We start from the raw sequence: 25,886 nt of genomic DNA, 5'->3' as shown, positions 1-25,886 counted from the left end.
TCGAACAGGGCGTTTGTCATCATGGTCATATTTTTGTCAAGAAATTTCAGGAGGGCCTATGAGAACAAAAGTAGGCAGGAAATAGTTTATTAGCATTTCCAGTCTCATGTTTGTTCATCTTAGCTTTCAATGCTTCTAACGAGAGGTTGACAGTTGAACACGTTAGCTGGCGCTTATCGTCAGTATTTGTCAGCGAACAAATAGTGTTTTTTTTTTCCTTACAGCGTTTTTGCTTACGTTGATTTACTGTGAGAAAAAAAATACTATTTATTCGTCAAGTAGTGCTGAAGTAGTTCGGGCTAGCATTATTGGACTTCAAGCGAACAGGCGTCACCAACCGACGATTTATTGCTTGGTCAACCACACTTGAAGTTCTTGTCTTATCCATACAGATACAGCCCCCCCTAATCTAGGGAGATCTAACAATTTCGTACAGGGAATTTAAGGTGGGTGATCTTGGTGCAAGATTATGTCTCATGAACTGCAATTAAGGTGACAGAGGTCAAGGATGGGATTTAGCTTCAAGCAATGGCCCAGCATTGTACACTGTCTGACGTCCAAGCAAGGACATGACATAATTGGGAGCTACTTCGTCGCAAAAAAAAAGGGAAGCTACTTTATTTTCCCTTATTATTATGTTATATATTTTTTTAAAAAAACTTTTCTATCTGCCAGATGCGAGTTAATTTTCAGGCAAGTCATTTTGAAATTCCTACGTTCCAAAAAATGCACTTAATGTTTTACAAAATACAACTGCTTCTGCTTCTTCTTCTTTTTTAAAAAGTGCCTTGATTTCTTTCTTTATCAAGGCTCTCATTATTGAGCGACAGAACAGGCTAACTTGCCATCTGTCGGCTGTCACTATTATCTTGCTAAGAATGATTAATACACTGATAAGCTAAAAGGGAAACAAAATCGATTGGAACATCCTAGCAGCATGCGCAGCAGGCCAGGGGAGGGGAGAGGGGGTTTGGAACGTTGGATACATCGACAGCTGCTTATGTCTGACCAAACATTTGATATATTTAGCATAAAGTCTTCTTTTACACCTATGTGTCTGTACTTTCATCACATAATTTTTTCAGGGAACATAATGGTTAACGGTTGGCCTATTTTTGCTGTGACATTTGAACAAATAATTAATATAAACAATAAACAAGTACCTAGGACCAACTCTAATTTGTATTGATCAACTTAATTATGAACGACGGATTTGAGTGAGTTTTTAGCATCCTTACATACCGTATACTCTCTTTGTCCTAAAATGATAAGCGTATTTTGATCAGGTAAAAGTCAAGCAAAATCTATTTTGACTCTTAATTCTCTTATATAGTATGTTAATTTTTTCTTAAAAAAAGACCAATATCATCTCACAGACACTTTGAATACAAATCGAGTGGTGCAAGTTTTGTCATAAAATAGTACAAAATTTGAATAGTTCTTGAACAACGTTTGTAAAAGTTGACTTTTTTCCTATATAAAGTATGTTTATCATCCCGAGATAGAGGAAGTACTACCTCCGTCCCTAAAAGATACAACTATGGGTTACGTGCTAGTTAAAGTACTTCACGTTTGATCAAGTTTTTAGTAAATAGTATTTATGTTATGGCTCCAAATTAATTTATTATGAAACTACAGCTAGTAATTAATATAATGATATTTGTTTTATATTATAAATATTTATATTTTTTATTTATAATTGGTCAAACTTATATACTAAAACATGATACTGTTACAGAATTGTATTCTTTTGGAGACGGAGGGAGTACATGTTTATATATGTAATGATATACTCCGGTCGTTCTAGAAAGAATAAAATTCTAGAGGATTCGAAGGTCCCAAAAATAATCAGCCTGCTGGGTAGAGCTGGCTGCGGGCTAGAATGCAACTGCCACTGTCGAACACAATGCAACAACAGCTGCTCGCCAAACGGCCTAGTTGCAGTTGCAACACAGCTGCAACCGCCACAACCGATTGGACCCAATGCAACTCTAGCTTAGGATTAGCCTGCGGGTCCCAAACTCTATGGATGGTATCCCACGAAGAAGTGTGTCATGTAGTTGCTTGATGGTATAAAATATATAGTTTTGTGGATGTAATGATCAGTTACCTTAGTCTAACCAACACATGGGAAGGATAAAAATCAGGGGCAGATCTAGTTGTGTTTGTCGGGATCCGTCGACCCAGATGAAATTTGTAAATTTTTAGTAAAATGTTGTTGGAACTCCAAAAAAATTTATGTCATGTAATGAAGTACCTCGATGTCCTCGATTATATTCACCCATGACCAAAAAAAAAGTATAGGTTCCATGCGTTTATTTATTTGTTTATATATTTTTTTCTTAGAAATATGAGAATCTTTTATATTCTTTTTATAGTTATAGGACTGAGGTCATAAAGTTTACTCACTATCACATCGAATGTTTGGACACATGTATGGAGTATTAAATATAGACTAAAAAATTAACTAATTGCACAGTTTACGACTAATTTGCGAGACGAATCTTTTAAGCCTAATTAGTCCATGATTTGATAATATAGTGCTACAGTAACACATGCGCTAGTGACAGATTAATTAGGCTTAATAAATTCGTCTCGCGGGTTACTGACGGATTCTGTATTTATTTTTTTATTAGTATCCGAACACTCCATGTGACACCGAATGTGACATCCTAAAATTTTACACACTGGATTTAAACAAGGGTTGAGTAGGGAAGCAGCGAAGGCGGCCCCGTTCGCTGGTCTGAATTTTGGCTGAAACTAGCTGAAAAACACTGTTCCGGCTGAATTGTTGTGAGAGAAAAACACTGTTCCGGCTGAAAAAACAAGCCGAACAAACCAAATTTAAGACAAGCGAACGGGGCAATTCTATTTTATCATATTCAAACCGGTTCTTGCAAGAAATAATTGTTGCATGCCTCTACTTAAGCGAGGCCTATCTTATAGTGGTCAGTGATTAAAAAAAAAGTAAATAATTGTTGTCCTTAGCAGTCCTATCTTATAGTGCTTTGGGTCTAAGTTTTCCAATAACGTGCCGCGAAAGTCTGAGCTTGGGGCCCACAGTCCACTGAAAGGAAGTCAATTGGGGTCGGTAGGAGTTCCACACAAGTCAAGCCTTGCGTGCAAACTTGTAGAAAATCCAGATGAAAAATGATTCGAATCCGTCTTACGCCTTTGAATTGAAAGGCTAGATCAGCACTCTGATAGCACCCAATAATCTCCAAACCGAGCACGCTAGCACCGTGCGCTAATAGGTTCCATCGCGTGAATTCCACGACGGATTTATAGGCTAGTCTAGCTATAGACACATCAGAGATCAGAAATCAGAATGTCTTCATCTGGCGTCGAGTTTTTTTTAAGGGGATCTGGCGTTAGATTTTTAAGACGACTAATAAATAAACAAATAAGTAAAACATCTTTGTAGAGCTCAAATTTCTCCGGACCAAATGATGAAATGGCTTGCAACAGGGTATTGAATCTTAACCTCCTAGAGCATCTCCAAGAGTTTCTTAAAAAATACTCTACTTGTTTAATCATTCGTGTTATTCCAAGTAGTCAAAATAAGTGGGAAAATTTTTGTTGTGTTTCACCAACATTAAAAAAAATATGAGACCGCCATACTTTTGGAGGCCCGTTGTTTTATTTTGGGTAGCTCATTACCCAGCTATTATTAGTTACGCATCTCATCACCATCTCTTTTTCCTCTTTTCATTACACGTTCTCGAACATAAAAGAGCTAATGAGGACCTGTGACACGAAGTGGCAGACAACATGACACCACTAGCAAAATAAGCTAGCAAGTTTTTTTTTCAATCCCCGCACAGCTAGGGAGAAAAAATGACATTGGAGTTCTTAATATTTTTTTTTTTGTTTTCCTCTTGAATATGAAAATACTAGGTTAATGATAAATTCAGCAACCATAGAGAAAGTGAGTATTAAGAGAAGAATCGGCAATGGCGTCAGAAAGCAGCTTACAACACCAAAAGTAAGTTCACAAGTCCTAACGAGCTTGAGTTCTCAACAGATGAACAGACTAGCCACAAACCCAGAACATAACCCTCCTTCCCTAAGTCTGAAGCAAGCTCTTGCTCCGGATTAGTATCCATAGCTCGGCGGGTATGGTGCAGCGCCATAGCTTCCACCATTGTGAGGCGCTGGTGCTGGGGCGCCGGGAGGAGACCCATATGATGCTCCACCGTACGGTGGATACGAGCTGTAACCCGTGTCCACTGGTTGAGCAGGTGGAGCTGGAGCTGGTGGTCCCTGGGGAGAAGCTTCAGCCATGAAATTCTGCAAGAGGATAGATATCACTGCTCAGTTAATGGAAAACATTAGAGTGCGGTGGACAAAGAACATACCAATCAAATGAAAAGGTCATCTATGCTAAGTATTCCCAGTATAAGGGCAGCATGGGTAACTCCCAACGTTGGCGACCAGTGACATGATGGCAGGTTAAGCCAGTGACATGTGAAGATTATTGACCTAGGAAAATGACAAGCATCTACGCTGCTTAAAGTAACAAGATATGATGCCAGGTCTTTTCACAATGCACTATATGTAACATCTGGTACATATGGTCCTATTCATGCGATAGTTGTGTATCCCCCAAGCATTGTACCAATCCAGGAAGCATCCAATTAGAGGCAGAGTATACTTGGTTGGAGAGGTGGCATCGATTTAGTGAAGTGCAACAATATCAGAAGGTCAGAAATGGATTGTAGCAATACATATGTGTTAACCAAATTGCTGATGCAGTTTAATAATGAGGAAAAGTACCTTGATTAGCTGTTGAGCAGTCTGTACTTGTGAAGCACTTCCTGTTATCTCCACTGTCATCTCCCCAGGAGCACCTTCTTGAATACTTATAGTTGCTCCACTATGTCTGCGGATGTAGCTGATACTGGCACCAGCTGATCCTATCACAGCATCAGCATAGGAAAGAGGAACTTGCATGCTGTGTGTCACCTGTCATATAAAATCACAAAAAAAAAGTTACAAAAGATCATGAGATAGGCATGCGAATAATTCATCATATTAATAACAGTCAAATGTGTAGAAACTAACCTGAGAAGACCCATGTGCTTGGTTTTGATTCCCTGGGGGAGCACTCAGAGGTGCATCGCGTCCATATGAAGAAATTCCATAGTGTGGGTGCTTTTCTACAGGGGGCACATCAGGAGGAGGATAATAGCTCTCTTGTGGCCGTGGAGGTGGAGGCATGTACTGTGGGTTCCCACCATAACCTGGGCCACCAGGAGGAAGGTTTGGTGGTGGATGACCCCAGGGTGAGGGCGGAGGGGGACCCCATGCCTGTGGAGGAGGCATAGGTTGCTCTCTGTGCACATTGTGCGCTTTCATCTGTCAAGGAAATTTATGTTTTATGATTACCAAATACTTCATGTAAGGTAACCAATATGCTGCATAGTAGAATAAAACTTGCCTGTGTTTCAAACAAAGGAAGGACACTGCGGTCAACAAGAAATTTTCTTAAATGACTTGCAATCAGTTCCACGGCTTTGTGAGCATCAAGAGGTTCACCCTGTATCTCTACAACTCTGTCATCGTTTAATGCAACAGGTGGAACATTCTCTGTGATGGAAAAATAGTATATTAGTGAAATGGCTGATGTACCATGCACATATATGCAATGTGGGGCTTCCAGTGAAATTACTTGCAGAAATAAGGGTAGAAAGTACAAATGATCAAACATGATCCAGAAAGAATACTAAAAAAATAAAAAGAAAAGATTAGATAGCCTAAAAAGCAAAGGGGAGCAGCAAATGCTACAACTTTGGATGTGGTTAATTAAATCATACTCCACATAACATCTATCAGTTCAGAAGAGTGGAATTCTAAGGCTGACTTCTGTCACAGATACACATGCATGCACAAATGTAACAGATAAACTAAATCGGTCAATCTTGTCAAGTCTGCTTATCAAAGATCATCAAAAACATCAATATCTAGTAACTAAGTGCACAAATCAATATGTGCGAAAATATATTTCATGTGAAAGCAGACAGTACTCCTAGAACAAATAACCCACACACATTTGCCATCTACGGATTGATCCTTGGTTATCAAAAGCAATTTCAAAGAACTATAGAAATCTGTATTATCAGCAAGACTGCCAGGGTATGAGATCATAAAGCCTTGCCGTAACAAAGTCAACGCAGGGAAAAATGTAAAACCTTACCAACAATCCGGAGAACGCACTTTGAAGCATCCTGTATTGATTTAATAGTTGCTCCTTGCTTCCCAATCAGGCTGCCAGCTTGGGAAGCCGGGACCAGCAGCCTTGTCGGCCCAGCGGTGACAGTAGCTCGTTGAGGCTGATCAGTTTCACCATCTAAACCATCTGTTATCCTTTTATGAACTCTAAGCAACCCATCAATAGCTGGAGGTAGCACTGTGTCTGGTTCATCCTTTGCTGAAATCATTACCTTCAAACAGGAAAGCAGTATCAAGATCTCAGCAAGTAGGAACAGAAGTATGTTAGACAGAGAAAGATTAGTTTATAGCAACATGCACAAAGACTTATGAAAGGAAATAATGGTATAAGGACAGTATTTCCATCCTGCAGTAGATAGACAAAATGGTAATGGTTATGTTTATGCACATTTAGTTGGGTTTCAACTACAATTTCTCAGACAAACATACATATTTGCATGCAGTTACTCACCAAGATAACTGAGGCAATGCCCCCAGGTTAAAGCAATAGACATGTCCTTAACTGCATCAATAGTTTTCCTTAACTACTGTACATGTGTCAAGACTGTTGCTTCTATGGGTATGTATAATGGAATTTCAGATACAGGCAATCTACTTTCAATTTGAATGTTTATTTTATCATATATATGCGATTCTTAATCCCCAAGAGCAAAAACAATAGATCTATTTAGTCAGTATAACATATCGTTTGATGACATTAACAAACGATAATGGTACGTTACAATATTGGTTCAGCAAAACCAATTCCCCCAAAATATAAGAGGAAGCATTGAGTTGGGAACTATATATTCATATTCTTTGTTTGCAGTTCTCATGTCTTTATAAAAGTATCAGAGCATTAATTAGGAAACGATTAGGACCTAAAATTAAGGTTCTGTGCAGTATTTTAGTCTTCTGCTGTTAACTAACGGATGCCTTTTTGGTCAAAGCAAACAGGTCATGGAATTACCCGACAATATATGCAGCTTCTTCACAGGGATCTTCATCCAATATTCAAAAGACTTAAATCACATGTGCAGCAGAGGAGCACAAGACTGTACTTTGGTAACCATGATTGTACGTCTATTTTGGAATTTGGATACACAAACGATTCAACTTGAGGCCTTATACAGCAGTAAGAACCTGCAAAGATTAGTTTGTTATTTTTGACAAAACTATTATGTTCCGTGCTTGAGAGCCATTTGCTGACAATCTGTTCCTTTTTAGTTTGAGTGCCTTTATTTGTGCTACTTTTAGGGTTAGCATCAAGAATGTGTTAACAGGCCTCATAATATACAGTTAACCAAAGAACCATGTCATAGTATTTTATTTTAGTCCGCATTCACATAAATAACTACTGAGTTGGTCAAAATCAGTGTACCATTTGATAACTGATCCAATCTTCTTTTAGAATGAAGGACATTCATGTATGCAATCATAACTATTTGATCCAGGTAGATATCGAACATTATTGATAATTCACTAGTGTACACAATACATATCTTTAGAATGATGTATAATTTGGCAAAGCTACTATTTCTGTCTTAGTCAATTATAGATGTTAGTCGCTGAATTCTTACTCTCGGTAGTAACAGAATTCTTACTCTCATCGAGAGAGGATGACACTAGGAGTTGGGGTAATTTTCTGATTTATTTCCAAATGCCATACCAATCTGAGGGGTTGGGGATACATATTTATAGGCTGCTAGCCAGCCAAGCATATGTCAAGATGCTAGTCTAAGATGCTGTCCTCTAGTCTAAGATGCTGTCCTCTAAGATGATGTCCTCTAGTCTAAGATGCTGTCCTAAAAACAGACCATGCAGCCACAAGGACCATGTGACCAGCACAGCCCCACAAAGACCAGCCCACACATGAGACTTATCCCATCATTCTTCCCCTAAGTCTTGTGCGTCGTCCTGTGGGAAAGTTGAACCATCCCGGTCCTGGAGCAGAGCTCAAGGAACTTGATCCTCCCAAGGGGCTTGGTGAGCAGATCCGCAAGCTGGTCCTTGGTGTTGATGTAGCTCACCTTGATGCTCCCTTCCTCCAAACAGCCTTGGATGAAGTGGTACCTCACCCGGATGTGCTTGCTGCGTTCATGGAACACGGGGTTCTTTGCCAGGGCCAGAGCGGACTTGTTGTCCACCCTGAGCTCCACCGCTCTAGTGTCTCTGCCGAGGAGATCACCGAGCAGTCGAGCGAGCCAGAGCGACTGAGTCGAAGCGGTGGAGGCCGCTATGTACTCGGCCTCGCAGCTGGACAGGGCCACCACCTGCTGCTTGACCGACTGCCAGCTAACGAGGCACTTGCCGAGGAAGAAGAGGATCCCGCTCGTGCTCTTGCTGGTGTCGATGTCGCCGGCGTGGTCGCTGTCGCTGTACCCGACGAAGTGTGCCGCCCCAGGGCACCTAGGGTAGTAGAGGCCGTGATCGAGTCCCCGCAACGTAGCGGATGATCCTCTTCACAGCCTGCTGGTGCTCCGTCGTCGATCGCTGCATGAACCGACTAACGTAGCCGACGGAGAATGCCAAGTCCGGCCGTGTGTGGGCGAGGTAGCGAAGGCTCCCCACAAGACGCCGGTACTGCGTAGCGTCCACCTCCTCCGTCGTGCTGTTGCGGCTCAGCTTCAGCCTCTCCTCCATCGGAGTGAGAGCTGGGTTGCAGTCGGTGAGCCCAGCTAGCTCAACGACGCGCTTGGCGTAGGCGGTCTGTCGAAGCGTGATCCCGGAGTCATCCTGGTGCACCTCGATTCCCAGATAGAAGGAGGCCCCAGGTCACTCATTTGGAAGGTGGCCTTCATCTCTTACTTGAATGCCGCCACCTCCGCGTCCTTGGTGCCGGTGATCACCAAGTCGTCGATGTAGACACCCACCAGCAGAGCATTTCCTCCACTGCCCCGTCGGTAGATGGCCGCCTCGTGTGGGCTTTGCTCGAAGCCCATCCCCTTTAGTGTGGAATCCAACTTAGCATTCCACGCCCTCGGTGCCTGCTGCAAGCCATAGAGGGCCTTGCGCAGGCGGAGCACCTTGCCCTCCTTGCCGGGGATCGCAAATCCCGGCAGCTGGTGCACGTAGACCTCCTCCTTCAAGTCGTCGTTAAGGAACGCCGACTTGACGTCCATGTGATGAACACGCCAGCCCTCCTGGGCAGCTAGCGCAAGGAGGAGTCGCACGGACTCCATCCGTGCCACGGGAGCAAAAGGCGTCGTCGAAGTCGACCCCCTCCTGCTGCACGAAACCTCGTGCCACCAAGCCAGCCTTGTGCTTGACGATGGCGCCGGCTTCATCCCTCTTCAGCTTGTACACCCACTTAAGGGTGATCGCGCGTTGACGACGAGGAAGGTCAGCAAGCTCCCAGGTGCGGTTCTTCTCAACCGCATCCATCTCCAACTGCATCGCGGCGCGCCATGCCGCATGTTTCTCGGCCTCTGCAAACGACTGAGGCTCGCCGTCGTCACACGCAAGGTGCAACTGCGCCTCCAGGTCGTGAGGCACCGGTCCCGGCACCGGCTGGTCGCCGAGAAGGTTCTCCATCGTACGGTACCGCAACGGCTCGCCGTCGTGGTATGCGTCGATGCGCTCCTCGTCGTGAGAGAGTGGAGTAGCGAGCTCAACCGGGTTGTGCTCGACACGAGCTGGTGTTGGAGTTGACGTGCCCGGAGAGGTGCCTGTCGGTGCTGGAGTGCGTGGCGGTGCCAGCTGTGGTGGAGCCGGCGAAGGACTCATCGCAGCCGAGGTCCTGGCTGGAGAGCGTGGTGCTGTCGGAGTAGCAGGCGCCGGGGTCGGTGGAGGCTCGGGGACTGGGGTAGACACGCTCGCCGAAGAAGAGCTGCCTACTCCCCCAGCTCCCTCGAAGTGGACATACTCGACAGTGAAGTCGTCGTACGTCGGAGCCGAGCCGTCGTCCACCGCCTTGTCCCACGCCCATCCTCGCCCTTCGTCGAACACAACATCATGCGCCGTGCGCACACACTGTGTCTTCGGGTCGAGGATACGGTAGGCCTTCGAGCTTTCCGCGTAGCCGATGAACACTCCCGGAGTGCTCATGTCGTCGAGCTTGCTGATGTGGCCAAGCTCCTTGGCAAACGCGAGGCAGCCGAAGACCCGCAAGTGGGAGACTGCCGGCTTGGGCCCATGCCAAGCCTCGTACGGCATCCTGCCGTCGAGCGCCTTGGTAGGCGAGCGGTTGAGGATGTAGACGGCCGTCACCACCGCCTCTCCCCAGAAGACAGCCAGCATCCCCCTCTGCTTGAGAAGGGCCCGAGCCATCCCCACAACCGTCTGGTTGCGCCACTCGACGACGCCGTTCCGCTGCGGGCTGTACGACGCGGAGTAGTGGCGCTGAATGCCCTCATCAGCGCAGTACGACGCGAATTCAGCCGCCATGAATTCGCTGCCGTTGTCGGTGCGCAGCACGCGCAGCTTGCAGCCGCACTCCGCCTCCGTAGCAGCCTGCGAGCGCCTGATGGCGTCCGCAGCCTCTCCCTTGCTGCCGAGGACCATCACCCACATGTAGCGAGAGAGGTCGTCGACGATCAGCAGGAAGTAGCGTCGTCCTCCAGGTGTGGCCGGTGTCACCGGGCCACACAAGTCCCCGTGCACAAGCTCGAGCCCCTTCTTGGCTCGAAAGCTCGCCCGCTGGGGAAAGGGGAGTCGCCTCTGCTTCGTCAACACGCAGACGTCGCAGAGCTGCTCCACATGGTCGAGGCACGGCAGGCCTCGCACCATCTCCGTGGCACTGAGCCGCTTCAGGGCCTCGAAGTGAAGGTGCCCGAAGCGCTCGTGCCACTGCCACGCCTCGTCATCCCGACGAGCAGCGAGACAGAGGGGTTGTGCCACCTGCACGTTAAGGATGTAGAGTTCCTCAACCACACGCCTTGTCATCCCGACGAGCAGCGAGACAGAGGGGTTTTATTTGCACTTCTGGATACCTTGGCAAGAAGGCGACGACGGCGATCCCAAATCCTCATGACTCCATAGTCAACCACCACGCGCGAACCGTTCTCATCCAGGTGTCCCAAGCTGATGATGGAGTTTCTCAACGCGGGAATGTAGTAAACTCCGGTGAGCAGCCTATGCTCACCAGACACGGCGGTGAAGATGACGGAGCCGACGCCCTTGATCTCCACGCCGGAGGCATCCCCAAACTTGACAGAGCCTCGGACGCTAGAGTCAAGCTCGGTGAAGAACTCCCGTCGACCGGCCATGTGATGGGTGGCGCCGGTGTCGAGGCACCACCCGTCAGTCTTGTCGTTGCCGGAGCCGTCACCGAGGAGGGCATGTGCTTTTGGCTCGTCAAGGTGGAGGAGAGCCGCTGCGGCCAGTGCCACTGGAGGTAGCTCGATGCTTGCATGTGCCATGAACAGAGCCGGCTCCTCCGCCTGTACGACGTGGGCCTGGCCGCGTCGTGGCTGTCGACAGTCCTTGGCCCAATGGCCAAGCTGGCCGCAGTTGCGGCAGGCGTCGTCTCGTGCCGGCTTGTGCCTGCCGGCGGCGCCGCCCTGGGCGCCTCCGCGGGCATCACCCTTGGCACGCCCTCACGCCCCGGCCTAGGCGTCTCTGCGCGCCTTGCGCGGCTTGCCACGCTTACGGCCGCCTGTCGCGGAAGAAGGCTCCCCCTTCTTCCGGTCACCTTGGCTGGCAAGCCACTGCTCCCGAGTGAGAAGGAGCTTCCCGCCAGTGGTGATGGGCCCCGAGAGGGACTGTGGCTCATCGCTGTCGACGACCTTGAGACGACCTATCGCCTCCTCGATCGACATCGTGGAGAGATCCAGCAGAGACTCGATCGAGCGAGCCATCTGCTTGTACTTCTCGGGGACGCAGCGGAAGAGCTTTTCGACAGCTCTCTCCTCGCCGTAGGTGTCATCGCCGAACTGCACCATCTTCTGCAACAGAGTGTTGAGACGGAGAGCGAAGTCATCAACGTCCTCACCTGGCTTGAAGGCCAGGTTCTCCCACTCCTTGCGAAGTGCCTGCAGTGTGGACTTGCGGGCGCGGTCGCTACCGATGCGTGCCGCAGCGATGGCGTCCCAAGCCTCCTTGGCAGTCTGCTTGTTGGTAAGCGAGAACTGCATCTCGAGCGGGACTGCAGCGATGAGGCCATCCAATACCCGTCGATCTAGGTCATAGTCGACGTCGCCGTACCAGACTGCCTCCCACATGTGCCACACCTGGAGCTTTACCCTCATCACCGCAGCCCACTCGACATAGTTGGTCTTGGTGAGGGTAGGCCACCCACCGCCGGGGCCGACGTCCCTGGCGACAGCCTGGAGCCCGTGGTAACCACGGTACCGATCCGGAGAGAGGGCCACGCTGCCTGTGAAGGCCGCGCTCTCCATCGACCCGTCCGCCACCGTCGCCGTGCGCGCCTCCTCCAGGAGCGCCACCGCCGTGCGCGCCTCCTCCAGGAGCGCTGCCGCCGTGCGAGCCTCCTCCAGGAGCGCCACCGCCGTGCGCGCCTCCTCCAGGAGCGCCGACGACGTGCGCGCCTCCTGCAGGAGCGCCACCGGCGCGTCCGCGCCTGTCGGGGCTGCCGCCGCGCTCGTGGGCGTGCGCGGCTGCCCACTGCGCCGCCTGCGCTCGTCCTGCCTCCCTCCCCAGCAACTCGAGGTGCGAGTCGGCGCTGTCGTCAGCAGAAACGGAGCTGCTGATGCTGCCGCGCAGCGCCTCGACCTCTGCTGCCACCGCACGCGCTACATCCGCCGCCACCGCTGCTTCCGCCTCCGCTCTGGCTGCTGCCAGCTCCGCCGCTGCCAACCTCGACGCCCTTGCCGCCGCCGCAGCGGTCTCTGCCGCCGCTCGCTCGCGTTCCTCTGCCGCGGCAAGTTCGGCCTCCTGCCAACGCCGCGTGCTCGAGGCGACCAAGCGCTGAGACTGCCCTGCGGACATGACGCGCTACCGGGGGCTGTTTGCGCAGAGGGAGAGGAGTGAGCAGGAGCGGCCGGAGCTGCTGCTGCTCCTAGCTGGGGCTGTTGTGCGGCTGGGAAAGGAGATGAGCAAGAGATGCTCAGGCTACAGGATAGTACGGCTCTGATACCAGTTGTTAGTCGCTGAATTCTTACTCTTGGTAGTAGCAGAATTCTTACCCTCATCGAGAGAGGATGACACTAGGAGTTGGGGCAATTTTCTGGTTTATTTCCAAATGCCATACCAACCTGAGGGGTTGGGGTACATATTTATAGGCTGCTAGCCAGCCAAAATGCTAAGATACTGTCCTCTAAGATGTTGTCCTCTAGTCTAATATGTTGTCCTCTAAGATGCTATCCTCTAGTCTAAGATGTTGTCCTATGGGTGGGGCCGGTGTCGAGGCACCACCCGTCAGTCTTGTCATTGCCGGAGCCGTCGCCGAGGAGGGTGTGTGCTTTTGGCTCGTCAAGGTGGAGGAGAGCCGCTGCGGCCAGTGCCGCTGGAGGTAGCTCGATGCTTGCATGTGCCATGAAGAGAGCCGGCTCCTCCTCCGCCTGTGCGACGTGGGCCTGGCCGCGTCGTGGCTGTCGATAGTCCTTGGCCCAATGGCCAAGCTGGCCGTATTTGCGGCAGGCGTCGTCTCGTGCCGGCTTGTGCCTGCCGGCGGCGCCGCCCTGGGCGCCTCCGCGGGCATCACCCTCGGCACGTCCTCGCGCCCCGGCCTGGGCGTCTCTGCGCGCCTTGCGCGGCTTGCCACGCTTACAGCCGCCTGTCGCGGAAGAAGGCTCCCCCTTCTTCCGGTCACCTTGGCTGGCAAGCCACTGCTCCCGAGTGAGAAGGAGTTTCCCGCCAGTGGTGATGGGCCCCGAGAGGGACTGTGGCTCATCGCTGTCGACGACCTTGAGGCGACCTATCGCCTCCTCGATCGAGTCTCTGCTGGATCTCTCCACGATGTCGATCGAGGAGGCGATAAGTCGCCTCAAGGTCGTTGACAGCGATGAGCCACAATAGTCATACTTCTTACAGAAGAGAGATTATTTTCCCTTTCATTTGGTTGAATCCAATAGTTTTGTGATCATTCTAAAAAATCCAAAATTATGCATAATTATTTCTACTGCAAAGTTTAAAACGGATTTCACTTATTATCTTGAAATCTATGTTCATTTTTTTATAAACTATTTACTCCAAGCACATAGCCATTCTCTATGGGCAGCTATTCACTGTTACTAGTATACAACTTTCAGTGTAGTAACTTGGATGATCAAATCTCATCTTAATATAAAATTGCGCTGGAGTTAATATGAACATGAGTCCAATTATCAGGAGCAGTATATGCACCTGATCGCTAAGCTAAACTATTTGAACTACTAAAAAAATGTTTAGAAGAGCTTTCACTTCAGAAAGGAGGCTTTATTCAACAAGGCTGCAGATGTATGTCAAATTACATTGTACAATACAAAATTTCAATTGATAGGCTGCAGATGTATGTCAAATTACAATGTACAATACAAAATTTCAATTACTAGTTCCTGTTCATTTCTACAACTTGCAGCAAGTTTTCCATGTGGCTTTCACAACTAAATAACAGTTACGTTGTTAAAGTAAACTCGAACTACCAGATAATATACACACACTAACGACTAAACTATTTCAGATCGATAAATAACCATGTTCACAAAGCATCAATTGATAGAATGCATAGTATCAGTGGTCAGGGAAATATAATAGCAATTTATATGCTTGGAAACGTTTCCTAGCTGATTCAATCTTCAACACGTCTAAAAAGAAATTAATCATCAATATGCTACAAACTATATACATGTCTAATCTAGGTCTTTTAAAGTACAACTATAGCATACTTATCGGTGTAGGCAACAAGCGATCTTCGCACATGAACACTAGCATGCCTAGAGGACTATTACTGGGCACACTGAACAAGAAATTATTTGTAATAGCAATGCAACCAGTTAAAGAAGAGAGTGAAAGACTTACCGCTCTTTCTGGCACAGCTGGTGGTCCCTCAAGAACCTTGATGCGAGCTCTGGATTCCTCACACATTTTCTTGATGAAATCCCCTTTGCGCCCAATGACGGCACCCACCTTTGTGGTAGGAACCAGTATACGGAACACACTCTCTCCAGGCCACCCAGGCCACTTCCTGTCATCAGGAACTGTAGCATCCTGCTGCTTCACCCCAGCTTCCTCACCGTGCTCTGTGGGGGTAGCTTGGTCCTCCTTGTTCTGACCTCCCACATCTTCATTTTTCATGTTCGCATGCTCTTGGTTACCCAACACGTCTTGCATTGGGTCCTTGGATTCCTCGTCATAGAGCTTTTCTGGTTCTTCCTTGACTTGCACATCAGCATAAGTATTGGCTTCGTCCTCATTGCCAAGGGTACTAGGACTTCCGGTGAGGTTGTTCTCCACAGGGTCAACAGGTCCATCCATATTTTCTGGAAACAAACAAGCAACCAAGCTCAAGTTAATTATACAGATGCATAGTAGCTCTCAAATATGAGGTCTGCAGGAGTCGAACAAGGGGGGGAAAACTAAGGCAGTGCAGGCACCGCACAAAACCAGCTGAACTAATAACCACACATACCCAAATTGATAGAGCTCGTCGCCCGCACACCACAAAACACATTCCCCCCGCAGATCCACCTATCCCAATCACGGAACAGCACAAACCCGAACGCCTCGGCAACTAGCAGACGGGAAACAGCACAGACAGCAAACCCTAATCAGCAGCAGAGCAGTGAGATCACACCACGAGACCCCAAACGGGCGCACACAAATCGATCCAAACGCCCAGACGCAGTCGCGTCCATCAAGCAGGCCAAACTACGCGGACGAGAGCACAAGGGTACTGCGCGCGCACTCAAACCCTAGTCGCCCACCTCGGAGCTCTTCGCCGCTCGCTAGGGCTGCCGCGGGAGCACGCGACCGCGTACGGATGAAAAGGGGCGGGTTAGGAGGAAGAGTGAGCGCGAACCTTGTGAGTGAGGGGGAGACCTTGCCGGAGAAGACGCCCGGCCGCCGCCGCCGCCGGAGGAGGAGGGGAGGGTTTTGAGACGGGAGAGCACGGGACTTGTCCGGATACGCGAGGGTGTGCTCGTGCGGCTCGGTTTTGATTTTAAGCTGGCCGCCGCCTTGCGTCTACTTGTCCGGTCCTGCCGTGCGTGCGGCCCATGGGCCGAGAATACTCGTGCTCTTCTTAGTTGTTTCACTCCACAGGCAGCTATTGGGCCAAACGCTGAGACGTGGGTCCCACGGAACTGGATCCTGGAGGGGCCGATTTGCACGAAGCCACAAACGAACACCTGCACCAGTTGCACACGCAGGCCGCAGGCGATCATCCGGGCTGGCCCACCGCAGCTCCACTCGTGAATCTGTGTTTTTTAAATAAATAAAATAGGATTGCGCTCGTGATCGTGAGGAAGCAGCCACCGCCGCCGTGTCGTCTTCCTCGTCAGCACGCAGACGCAGCAGTCAGGTGACCACCACCAAACACTCCAACAGCATCAGTGGTAGTGCCGTCGCGTCGTCTCCCACTCCCACCTCCCCCGCCCGCCGTTCAAATCTCCCTAGCCCCACGAAGTAGCCGCCCCCCCCTGTCTGTCCCATCGAACCCTGCAGAGCAGGAGCAGTCAGCCGAAAACGAAGCATGCCGTCGAAGCCGACCGCCGCCTCGCGCCTCGCCCTCCTCGCGTTCCTCCTCGGCATCAGCGCCGCCGCGGGCCACGATGACGCGGCGGCGCGGCGGACGATGGAGCAGTTCGCCGGCTTCCCGGCCTCCGACGACGGCGACGGCGGCCCTTCCAGCGACTTCCGCGTCGACTCCGAGGGCCTCCAGCGGCAGGTGCGTTCGTGATGTGCAGGCTATGGCTGTGAAGTGAGGTGTTGGTTTCCAACGGCGTGTGCTTTTTTTCGCAGATTGCTGAGCTCGCCTCGTTCTCCGACTCGCCCGCGCCGTCCGTGACCCGCGTTCTGTACACCGACAAGGATGTGCAGGCTCGAAGGTAACGCAGTTGATATTATCCGTTTTCCGGTTGTCGTGAGAGCAAGCGAGTGGACGAAAGAACGACTCGGGCATTAGTCCTCTGAAGAGTGTGTTTGTCATCGATTTTGGCCGTAGAACGTGCCACGCTTGAGAGACCTTTGATGTACACTGCAATGATTGATCAACTTCAGTTTGCATTATTCTGGGTTCGGATAGCTGTTAATTTATTTAACAAAGTGGACATCCCCCTTTGCTGATGGTTGGCTTGTGATTCTGATGTCTAGGTATATAAAAGGGATAATGAATCAACTTGGCCTTGCTGTTCGGGAAGATGCTGTTGGTAACATATTTGGCCGCTGGTGAGTTGGTCTTTGACAGCCTTTAGATTTTCTACTCTTGGTTCATTTCTCTGGGTTTAGGAAGCATGCAAGGATTCTGCTGTAATAGTACATCTGGCTGAAAAGTCTCTGGATTTTGTTAAATTTGCTATGTGCTGGAATTATCATGCCCATTGAACATTACAACCTTCTACAGGGAGGGTTCTGAGCCTGGACTAGGGGCTGTTGCAACTGGATCTCATGTTGATGCCATTCCATTCTCAGGCAAATTTGACGGTGTTGTTGGAGTTCTGGGTGCTCTTGAGGCGATTAGTTTGCTGAAAAGGTTACAGTTCTGTCTGCCTATAAGTGTCTTCACCATTCCTGCAGCACCCAGGATGATCCTTTGTATTGCATTCTTTTACTGTTGTAGTGTTGTCCATATGTAACGTGGATGTTTTTTCCCCTCTCTTTTTCTGGCTTGAGTGTTTGTTGACCATCTTACATCTTATATACAGTCATGTTTCTAGGGCTGATGTGATTGGAATCAGATGAACCGTGCTTAATCAGCTAGTATAGGGTTGTTAATTTGGTGAAATTACAGAGCTGCTTATTGACTAGTTCTTTCTTGTAACCGTCAAGTAGACAACTGAAGACCCACTTCTGCCAGTTGTGGGATGCAACCAAGTATTGGGAAGCATACATTTGATACTTACGAAATGGCAAAAGAAAAGCTGTGTGCTTCATCTCATTCTCACGTACATTAGACATGTGCTTTAGACTTGAAATACTTAGTTCAAAGCATAATCAGGAACCGGTGAACTACCTTGCTGTTGAACATTGGCATCATTACACCACTCTGAATTTTAACAAAAGAGTTGACCAATGTCAGGGTATGTAAATATTAGACAATGTACTGATTTACTTTGGATCCTTGTAGAGACTCAGTACATTGTTACCAGATCAATAGAACCGGCCAAGCTTTTGCTGTTTGATAAAAAAAGGTTGACCTATCTGTACTATTCACTTGGCACAACCTTACATGTTTTGCCTATGTTGTCACACATTTTGAGGTCATAATACGGGCTATATAAATATTGGACTTAACTTTGTTTTTCATCTTGAGACAAACCTTACCTGTTTGGCCTGCATGTGTCATACAGGTCTGCTTTCCTGCCAAAAAGGTCTTTGGAGGTTATCATGTTTACATCAGAGGAGCCTACACGATTTGGAATTAGCTGTTTGGGAAGGTGGACCATTAAGCAATAAGATTAGTTCCGCTTGAGCTAATGGCTGCATTGCTCTAATTTGTGGCTTCTCATCTTTTGATCCTTTGAAAATATGCAGCCGCTTAATGGCAGGGATTGAAGAACTAGCTCAATCCCTCAGAAAAGTAGTTGACAATCAGAATGTGTCATTTTTGGATGCTGCAGAATCTGCTGGCTATAAGTTGCATCTAGAGGACCTGCATAGTGTATTTCTAAAGAAAGACGCCTACTCTGCTTTTATAGAACTGCACATTGAGCAGGGTCCCATCTTAGAAAAGGAAGGTAGGTTCCCAGTAAATTAACATGTTTGCAGTTTCAAATTGATGGTATACAAGTCTTCTCTTACAATAGGTATCCCTATTGGCATTGTTACTGCTATTGCTGCTCCTGCAAGTCTTAAGGTGGACTTTGAAGGGAATGGGGGTCATGCTGGAGCAGTGCTTATGCCTGCAAGGTTAGCATGTTCATTCATTTTATTGCGATTTACATTCTTGTGAAGGATCTCCCCATATATGTATGTAAAAGGAGTGTTCTACAGAAACGATGCTGGACTGGCAGCAGCTGAATTAGCATTAGTAGTCGAGAAACACGTCCTGGAATCAGGATCAATTGATACTGTTGGCACCGTTGGTATGTTTTATAAACCATATTTAGTTTTTTACATCAAATCTATCATTCCATTATGCTTGTGACATCATAATATCATGTCGTACAGTCGGACCAAATATATATTCCTCAGCACATTGTTTTCCACATGAAGTGTGTGGTTTTCCCGCTGCAATTTAATATGTGCCTATCTTATTGGATTATATCTTCTCTCCATGCCAAAGAAAACATATCATATTTAGCCAAGTCAATAGACATGCAACTTAGGTATTCTGTTCTTTAGCTAGTGAAGAGTCTGTTAAGCATGATTTTCTAAATTCTAACATTTTATTTTATCCCATTTGTAGGCCAGATACTCAATTAGACAACTTGAGTCCTATTTTAAATTAAATATATATTTATGGAGATAGTTACTAACCAACATCCGAAGATGGATTCTTTCAAAAAGGAAAAGTTGAACATTTGAAAGCTTACTGTCAAGACATGGTTACCTCGGATTAATTTGACATGGTTACCTCGGATTAATTTGACTAAACTATTCTTCTTCAGGTATTCTGCAGTTACATCCAGGAGCAATCAATAGCATCCCAAGCAAATCACACCTAGAAATTGGTATGAGCCTACTTCCTTTCAAATAAAATATGATTGTTCTCAGGAAAATATGATGATTTACCAACTAATAAAGTCATGGTATCCTTGATGCAGATGTAAGAGATATTGATGAGAAGAGAAGGAATGATGTCATTGAGAAGATTCGCCGGTCTGCAACACAGATTTCAAAGAACCGTGGAGTAGAGCTTTCAGAATTTAAGATAGTCAACCAGGACCCACCGGCTCTATCTGACAAATCAGTCGTTGACGCAATGGAATTTGCTGCAAAACAGTTGAACCTGGAGTACAAAAACATGATTAGCAGAGCCTACCACGATTCACTCTTCATGGCCAGGTGAATTACTGGCCCCAGCTCATGTTTCCCATTGCTGAATTGTTCTTGTTTTTATTTCAAACTGGAACATTATCCTTAAATATTCCTTTAGAAAAAAGAACCGTCAGTTTCTGCATTGAAAAATAGAGAGTGATTTTTTTCATCAGGAAAGAAAGATAAATGTTTATAAGATGAACTACCTCGGAATGTGTCAGTGCTCCATTTTCTGATTCTATTAACCCCTCAACTGTCCAACCGATACAGGGCCACCATCATTTCCAACAGAATTCCAGTCACAAACTGTTGAAAGCTGTGGCTTCGCAGGAAATAGAATTAGAGTAGCCCTTTTATACATAACAAATTAACTGACGATATGGAACTGAACAATCACAAAAGATTCAGAATACTAGATTATGATTCCATAACACCCATGCAGAAAGTAAACACTTGGCATACTTGTCTAAACTATCTATCGCACTATTCTGGCTATTCCTTCTGGAATTTGTTTTGTAATTTCAACTTTATATCTCACTGGTAAAAGTTTATATCAGTTCAGGATAGCTTGAACCTATGTTTCTTGCAATTGTTTCCTTTTTTCTGTTTGAGAACAATCATGCAATTGTCCTAGCGACTACCTTATTCAAGTAAAATATCATGAATTCCTTCTCATCCCATCCCATGTCACAACGGAATGGATTACAGCAAAATTTCATCCAAAAATTATAAACACGATGATGAGCTAAGGCGTAAAGGATAGTGACCCATATTGCAATGCTAGAACGTTCTCAGCATTAAAATAACTATGATGTCTTAGGGACTTTCTGCAAAAGTTTAGGTCATGGTTATTAATCTCGCAATCCAAACCAGGGGGCATTTTGAAAAATATTGGATCAAATAACTATGATGTCTTAGTTTGGCAGTTCAGTTTTACCATGATCTAAGTATTCTTGTTCACTTCTATGCCAAAGAGGTAATTTAGCACCTTTCATTTGAGTTATATCCCAACCCTTGTGATGAACACTGTACCTGAGGTCACAGGCAAACAATTGAGATTCCCCAATGTAGGCCAGCTTAATGTTAAGAGATTCAGCTGTTAGTGTTGTTATGTAGGAGTTGCCAACTTTTTTTTGGCGATCTAGGTTACATATCTTTCTGATTTGCATCATTATACAAGCACTTAATCAACTGTGATGTCTAATTATGTCTTCGATCTGCAGAGTATCACCAATGGGTATGATCTTCATTCCCTGTTACAAAGGTTTGTGCTCCATCTTATTTTCAATCACTCAAAATAATAGCATACATATCATAATTGAAGGTGTTAAATAAAAATATATCCTAGAATTGTGTTCCTTTAGGTGATGTAGGAGCAATAACATTTCAATTTTAGTGATATAGGAGTAAAAACATTTCAATTTTACCTAAGCAACCACTTGCAAACGAATGGCTACTTCAACCTTCCGTCCCTTTCAGGTTACAGCCACAAGCCGGAGGAGTATGCATCACCGGAGGACATGGCGAATGGGGTGAAGGTTCTAGCCTTGACAATGGCTAAGCTGTCGCTGGAGTGACTTGTGAGCGTTTGGAGGAATCAAGTCATCCGGTGCCAAAACAAACACCTGTGTTATTTCCAACAATAAGCTGCACAGCATTGGCATCACCATCATCTTCTCTGCACCAGGCCTGCATAATGACCATCATTCATCAGGGTTTAGGAATAAAGTTGTCATCTGGATGATCGGGACAAACACTCCAACTGTTTCCGCGAGGCAACGTGATCTGTATGCCTTCATCGTAGTGTGCTTAATAGGTGAACAATTCACTGGAATTCTGGAAATGCCCTCAAAGATGTAAGGGGCATTGTATATGAATCAGATTCATCCAATATGAGATGGCAGTTATTATCTTATGGTTTTCGGTGATTTGCCAGGACTGGCAAGATAGTTTTTTTTTAATTAAAAAAAAGCTGTCAAGATAATTTGATAGATCAACAAGCACTACTTCATCATATTTTTTAGGGTTTGGGTGCCGTGGAATTCCTCAGAGCAAGAGAAGAGACCACATACCCACAGCGCCGTCCTACAAAGGGTGCCTGCAGCAGGGCGGTCGGCTTCTGTCAGTGTTGTCGGATAGTAGGATAGGGTTAAAGTGATGGCAATGCATTACATTACATATATTTACTTCTGTCAGTGCTTGCTGCCTTGCTGGATGATGAGTAATCCCTCCACCGTCCCCCAAAAAAATGCACACATCGCTTTTTGAGAAGTCAAATTTTTAAGTTCGACTAGATTTATTAAAAACAATATCAACATTCATATCATATTTTTTAATTAAAGTTAGATTAGATTTATAGAAAACAATATCAATATTTGTATCAAATTTTCTAAAGATTGGGCCTCTAAATGATCTCAAATAAAAAGTTTGTCAACTACAAAGTTATATGTATTTAATGTGGGCATAAAAGGCAGAATGTGTATGATGTATATAACCATGAGGCTTACAACTTAGGTATTCTGGTATTTTAATACTTTTAAGATTTTGTATGAAAGATTCTTCCAATGTTCTCCCCATATTATTTGGCTAGACGCTTGACTAGAAAATTTGAATTATGTTCTTTGTAAAGATATCTAGTAAATCATCATCAATGTTGTTTCTCTGAAAATCGAAAAAGAAAATTTAGGTGAAATATATGAGGAAATAGCCAAGAAGTGCTTGCCACGTGTTCTTGTCGCTAATATATTGTTCTTCTTCAAGCATTCTGCGTCAAGCAGTCTCAACAGCTTTCCAAGAATGTTGTAAAAAAAACAGCTTTCCAAGCATCAACTGGTGTGATCTTTACGTCCCAATGTCACTCCTATCTTATGAGCCAAAAATTTAACAAAAACATGTTGTAGAAATATAGCTGGTGAATATCCTTGCCACGAAGGCAGCAAAATTCTGGAATTGAGCCTTTTGCAGTCTGGTCCCTTTTTTGTATATAGCTTACATATCTAGAACCGCCTTAATTGTTTGGGTTGTTGAGTAAAGTTGCATAATTGTGAAAAATGTATTGCTAAGTACTACACTGGGGAACCAGTCATCTTTGATTTATGACATCAGACATCTACACATGACAAACATATAAAATCTAGCTAAATTACTGGAAAGTGTACCTTTTTTCTTTGGGGCTCTTGCGTTTGTACTCTTGTTTTGTATCGAAATTGTGATTTTGCCCCTATTTTTTTGACTTTGTGAATTTACCCTTACTGTGCCATTCACGAAGCACCAGTTTGCCTCTGCTCTGTCATCCACCCCTAACGGTGTTAAACTTTATACAAAAGGACATGAATGCCCATGCGATTTTACTCCTGTTTGTTATGCCTAATTATGATTTTACCCTGATTTGGAATTAGACTTTTTTATTGTATGCTGACAATTAATTAAATTTGGTCAAACATATTTGGCACAACTTGCAATTATTTGAACTCAAATTTAATATTGATAAATATTCAAAATTTTGGCAACACATTTGCTAGCATCATGACAATAATATGAAGCACAAAAAGCTACATCCATCTCATTTAAGGCCTAGAGACCTAACAAACTAGCTAGCCTTCCTCCTGTTCGCCCTCCTCTTCCCCTCCCTCTGAAAAGCATTGAACAGGTTGGTTAGTAAAGATTACATCAACAAATAAGTACACCAATACAACTATGCCCTTGTTTAGGTACTCCAAAATCCAAACTTTGGCACTATGCAAAAAGAAGATTCTCCGTCACATCAAACTTACGGTACATGCATGGAGTACTAAATGTTGACGAAATCAAAAACTAATTGCACAGTTTGGTTGTACTTTGCGAGACGAACATTTTGAGCCTAATTAGTCAACGATTGGACAATTATTACCAAATACAAACGAAATGCTACATTGCGCTACAGTGCCTCAAGATTTCAGTCGGCGCCAACTTTGGAGCCAACTAAACGCGCCCTATGACTTACATTGGCTCACTGCTGCCCTCTCCTGATTCTCTTCCTCTGACCACTTTAAGAATACATAAGTGTTCCCTTGTACTGGAAGCAATCAGGAGGACAAACTATCTCACTTCCTAATACGAGACCACGTGTGCATGAAGGAGAGCATCTGAATTCAGACATGATCTGGAAACACTGAAAACACATCAGCAGCAATCCTCAAGTCTAATACACTAGTTTGAGGGTTAAAGCCGTGAGGATGGAATTGGACTGTTGACAACTGACACAGTACCGCCAACAGCATTTTTAGAAATGAAATTTTGTTGTAACATAAAAGGCATTGCAGTTTTCCAATAAAAACAAGCGAGGTCATCAAAGACGATAGCTTTAAGTAAGAAATCAGCACCATCTATATCAACTAAAAAATGGGTTGTCTACACACACAAGTCCTAAAATTGGTTGCATGGCCAGAATCACCACATACCTCATCCTAACAATCAGCACTACAGTTTAGTACCCCAGTGGTCTTATAGCAACATAAATAACATAATCAGTATATATACCAAAAAGTAACAAAATGCAGCCAAATCCCGCATTGTGCAATAACTGAACACCCCTAACGAACTAACCAAGTATCCAAACCTGCTTGTTGAACAAGCAGTTGAAGGACATGAACTAAGAAGAGTCTACGCAATGCACCCGGTTCAGGTTGGTTGAGCAGCCCACTGATCACTAGCACAAACATAAACCAATCCATGTCATTCCTTATCCGCCTTCCTGGCCAAGCATGAAAATAACAAAAACCATGTCCTGAAATTTGCATGCCAAACAAGCAAAACGGCAATAGCTGGCAGATGAATATAGCTACAAACATTTGGATCACACCACTGACTTAGCCAATCCCACAGGGACCATGACAGCAGCCCAGCACGCAGGCACTCGAAGCAGAGATCAGCCACTGAGTTAGCCACTGTCAAATTCAAACCACGCCTTCTGATCTCCATGAGAAAGAAAGGCAGAAAGAAAGTGGAGTACATGTTTATGAAATGCACAGTGCTAAAAAATCAGTGGGGGGAGTAGCACAAAATGGATAACACAGAAACAGCACTAGTTGGTGCTACATGCAGTTAACTTTATTGCATTTATCACTCCATCAAGCTTCTGCAGCACAAGCCTAGCTACACAACCAGACTGTTTAATTCCACAATTCCAAGGATAACGCTATGAACAACGCGGTTTTCATCATTAAAGGGACCATTGGGTGCGAAGAGTTGGGCAGGCAATCCCCATCGTAAGCAACCATCAAATCAAACACTAATTGTTGCAGTGTGCCATTAAAAATTGAGGCAGTGGACAGTGGAACTACTTCAATTCAATCACAACAGGGCATCCTATGTCGCAGACATGATCGCCCCTCGTCCCCATAAGCCTACAGAATTGTGATTTCCCTTTCACTAGACACCTAGAGACTACAGATCAAACTGCGATGGTCAATCAATACGAATACACATACACTCCTACCCATAATCCATCAGATGAACCGCGGCAGGAGGCAGGGGACAGTGCCAAGCATACATACCTGATCCGTTGGCGTCGACGAGGAGGCAGCGGGAGCCGGGTGCGACGCTGAGGTTGAAGCTCGCGAAGAGCGGCGGCTGCCCGTCGTAGGCGAACTGCAGGGCGCTGACCTCGATGCCGCTCTACC

General features: G+C 46.0%; 1 protein-coding gene and 1 pseudogene across 1 annotated transcript; one reads left to right on the top strand and one right to left on the bottom strand.

Annotated features, from left to right (window-relative positions):
• Nucleotides 1-3,922: 3,922 nt before the first annotated feature.
• On the bottom strand, nt 3,923-16,254 carry LOC136504645 (flowering locus K homology domain-like; annotated as a pseudogene).
• A 411-nt stretch (nt 16,255-16,665) lies between these two features.
• Nucleotides 16,666-22,141, top strand: LOC136504452 (ureidoglycolate hydrolase-like). Its single transcript, XM_066499395.1, has 12 exons — nt 16,666-16,975; nt 17,050-17,135; nt 17,401-17,475; nt 17,651-17,779; nt 18,597-18,683; nt 18,781-18,983; nt 19,053-19,155; nt 19,240-19,331; nt 19,857-19,919; nt 20,013-20,253; nt 21,450-21,490; nt 21,706-22,141. The coding sequence occupies exons 1-12, from the start codon at nt 16,781-16,783 to the stop codon at nt 21,801-21,803; spliced, it is 1,413 nt and encodes a 470-aa protein (XP_066355492.1). The 5' UTR covers nt 16,666-16,780; the 3' UTR covers nt 21,804-22,141.
• Nucleotides 22,142-25,886: the final 3,745 nt, after the last annotated feature.

The sequence above is a fragment of the Miscanthus floridulus genome, chromosome 14, assembly GCF_019320115.1.
Source record: "Miscanthus floridulus cultivar M001 chromosome 14, ASM1932011v1, whole genome shotgun sequence".
NCBI lineage: Eukaryota > Viridiplantae > Streptophyta > Magnoliopsida > Poales > Poaceae > Miscanthus > Miscanthus floridulus.
The sequence above is the reverse complement of the archived record's forward strand: the minus strand, read 5'-3'. Positions and strand labels throughout refer to the sequence as shown.

Excerpts from the sequence above, each read along its gene's own strand:
- LOC136504452 (XM_066499395.1), top strand. The coding sequence starts at position 16,781 with ATGCCGTCGAAGCCGACCGCCGCCTCGCGCCTCGCCCTCCTCGCGTTC. Across the intron at positions 18,684-18,780 it reads GGAATTAGCTGTTTGGGAAG|CCGCTTAATGGCAGGGATTG; the intron begins GTGGACCATTAA and ends GAAAATATGCAG. Across the intron at positions 19,920-20,012 it reads CAAATCACACCTAGAAATTG|ATGTAAGAGATATTGATGAG; the intron begins GTATGAGCCTAC and ends TCCTTGATGCAG.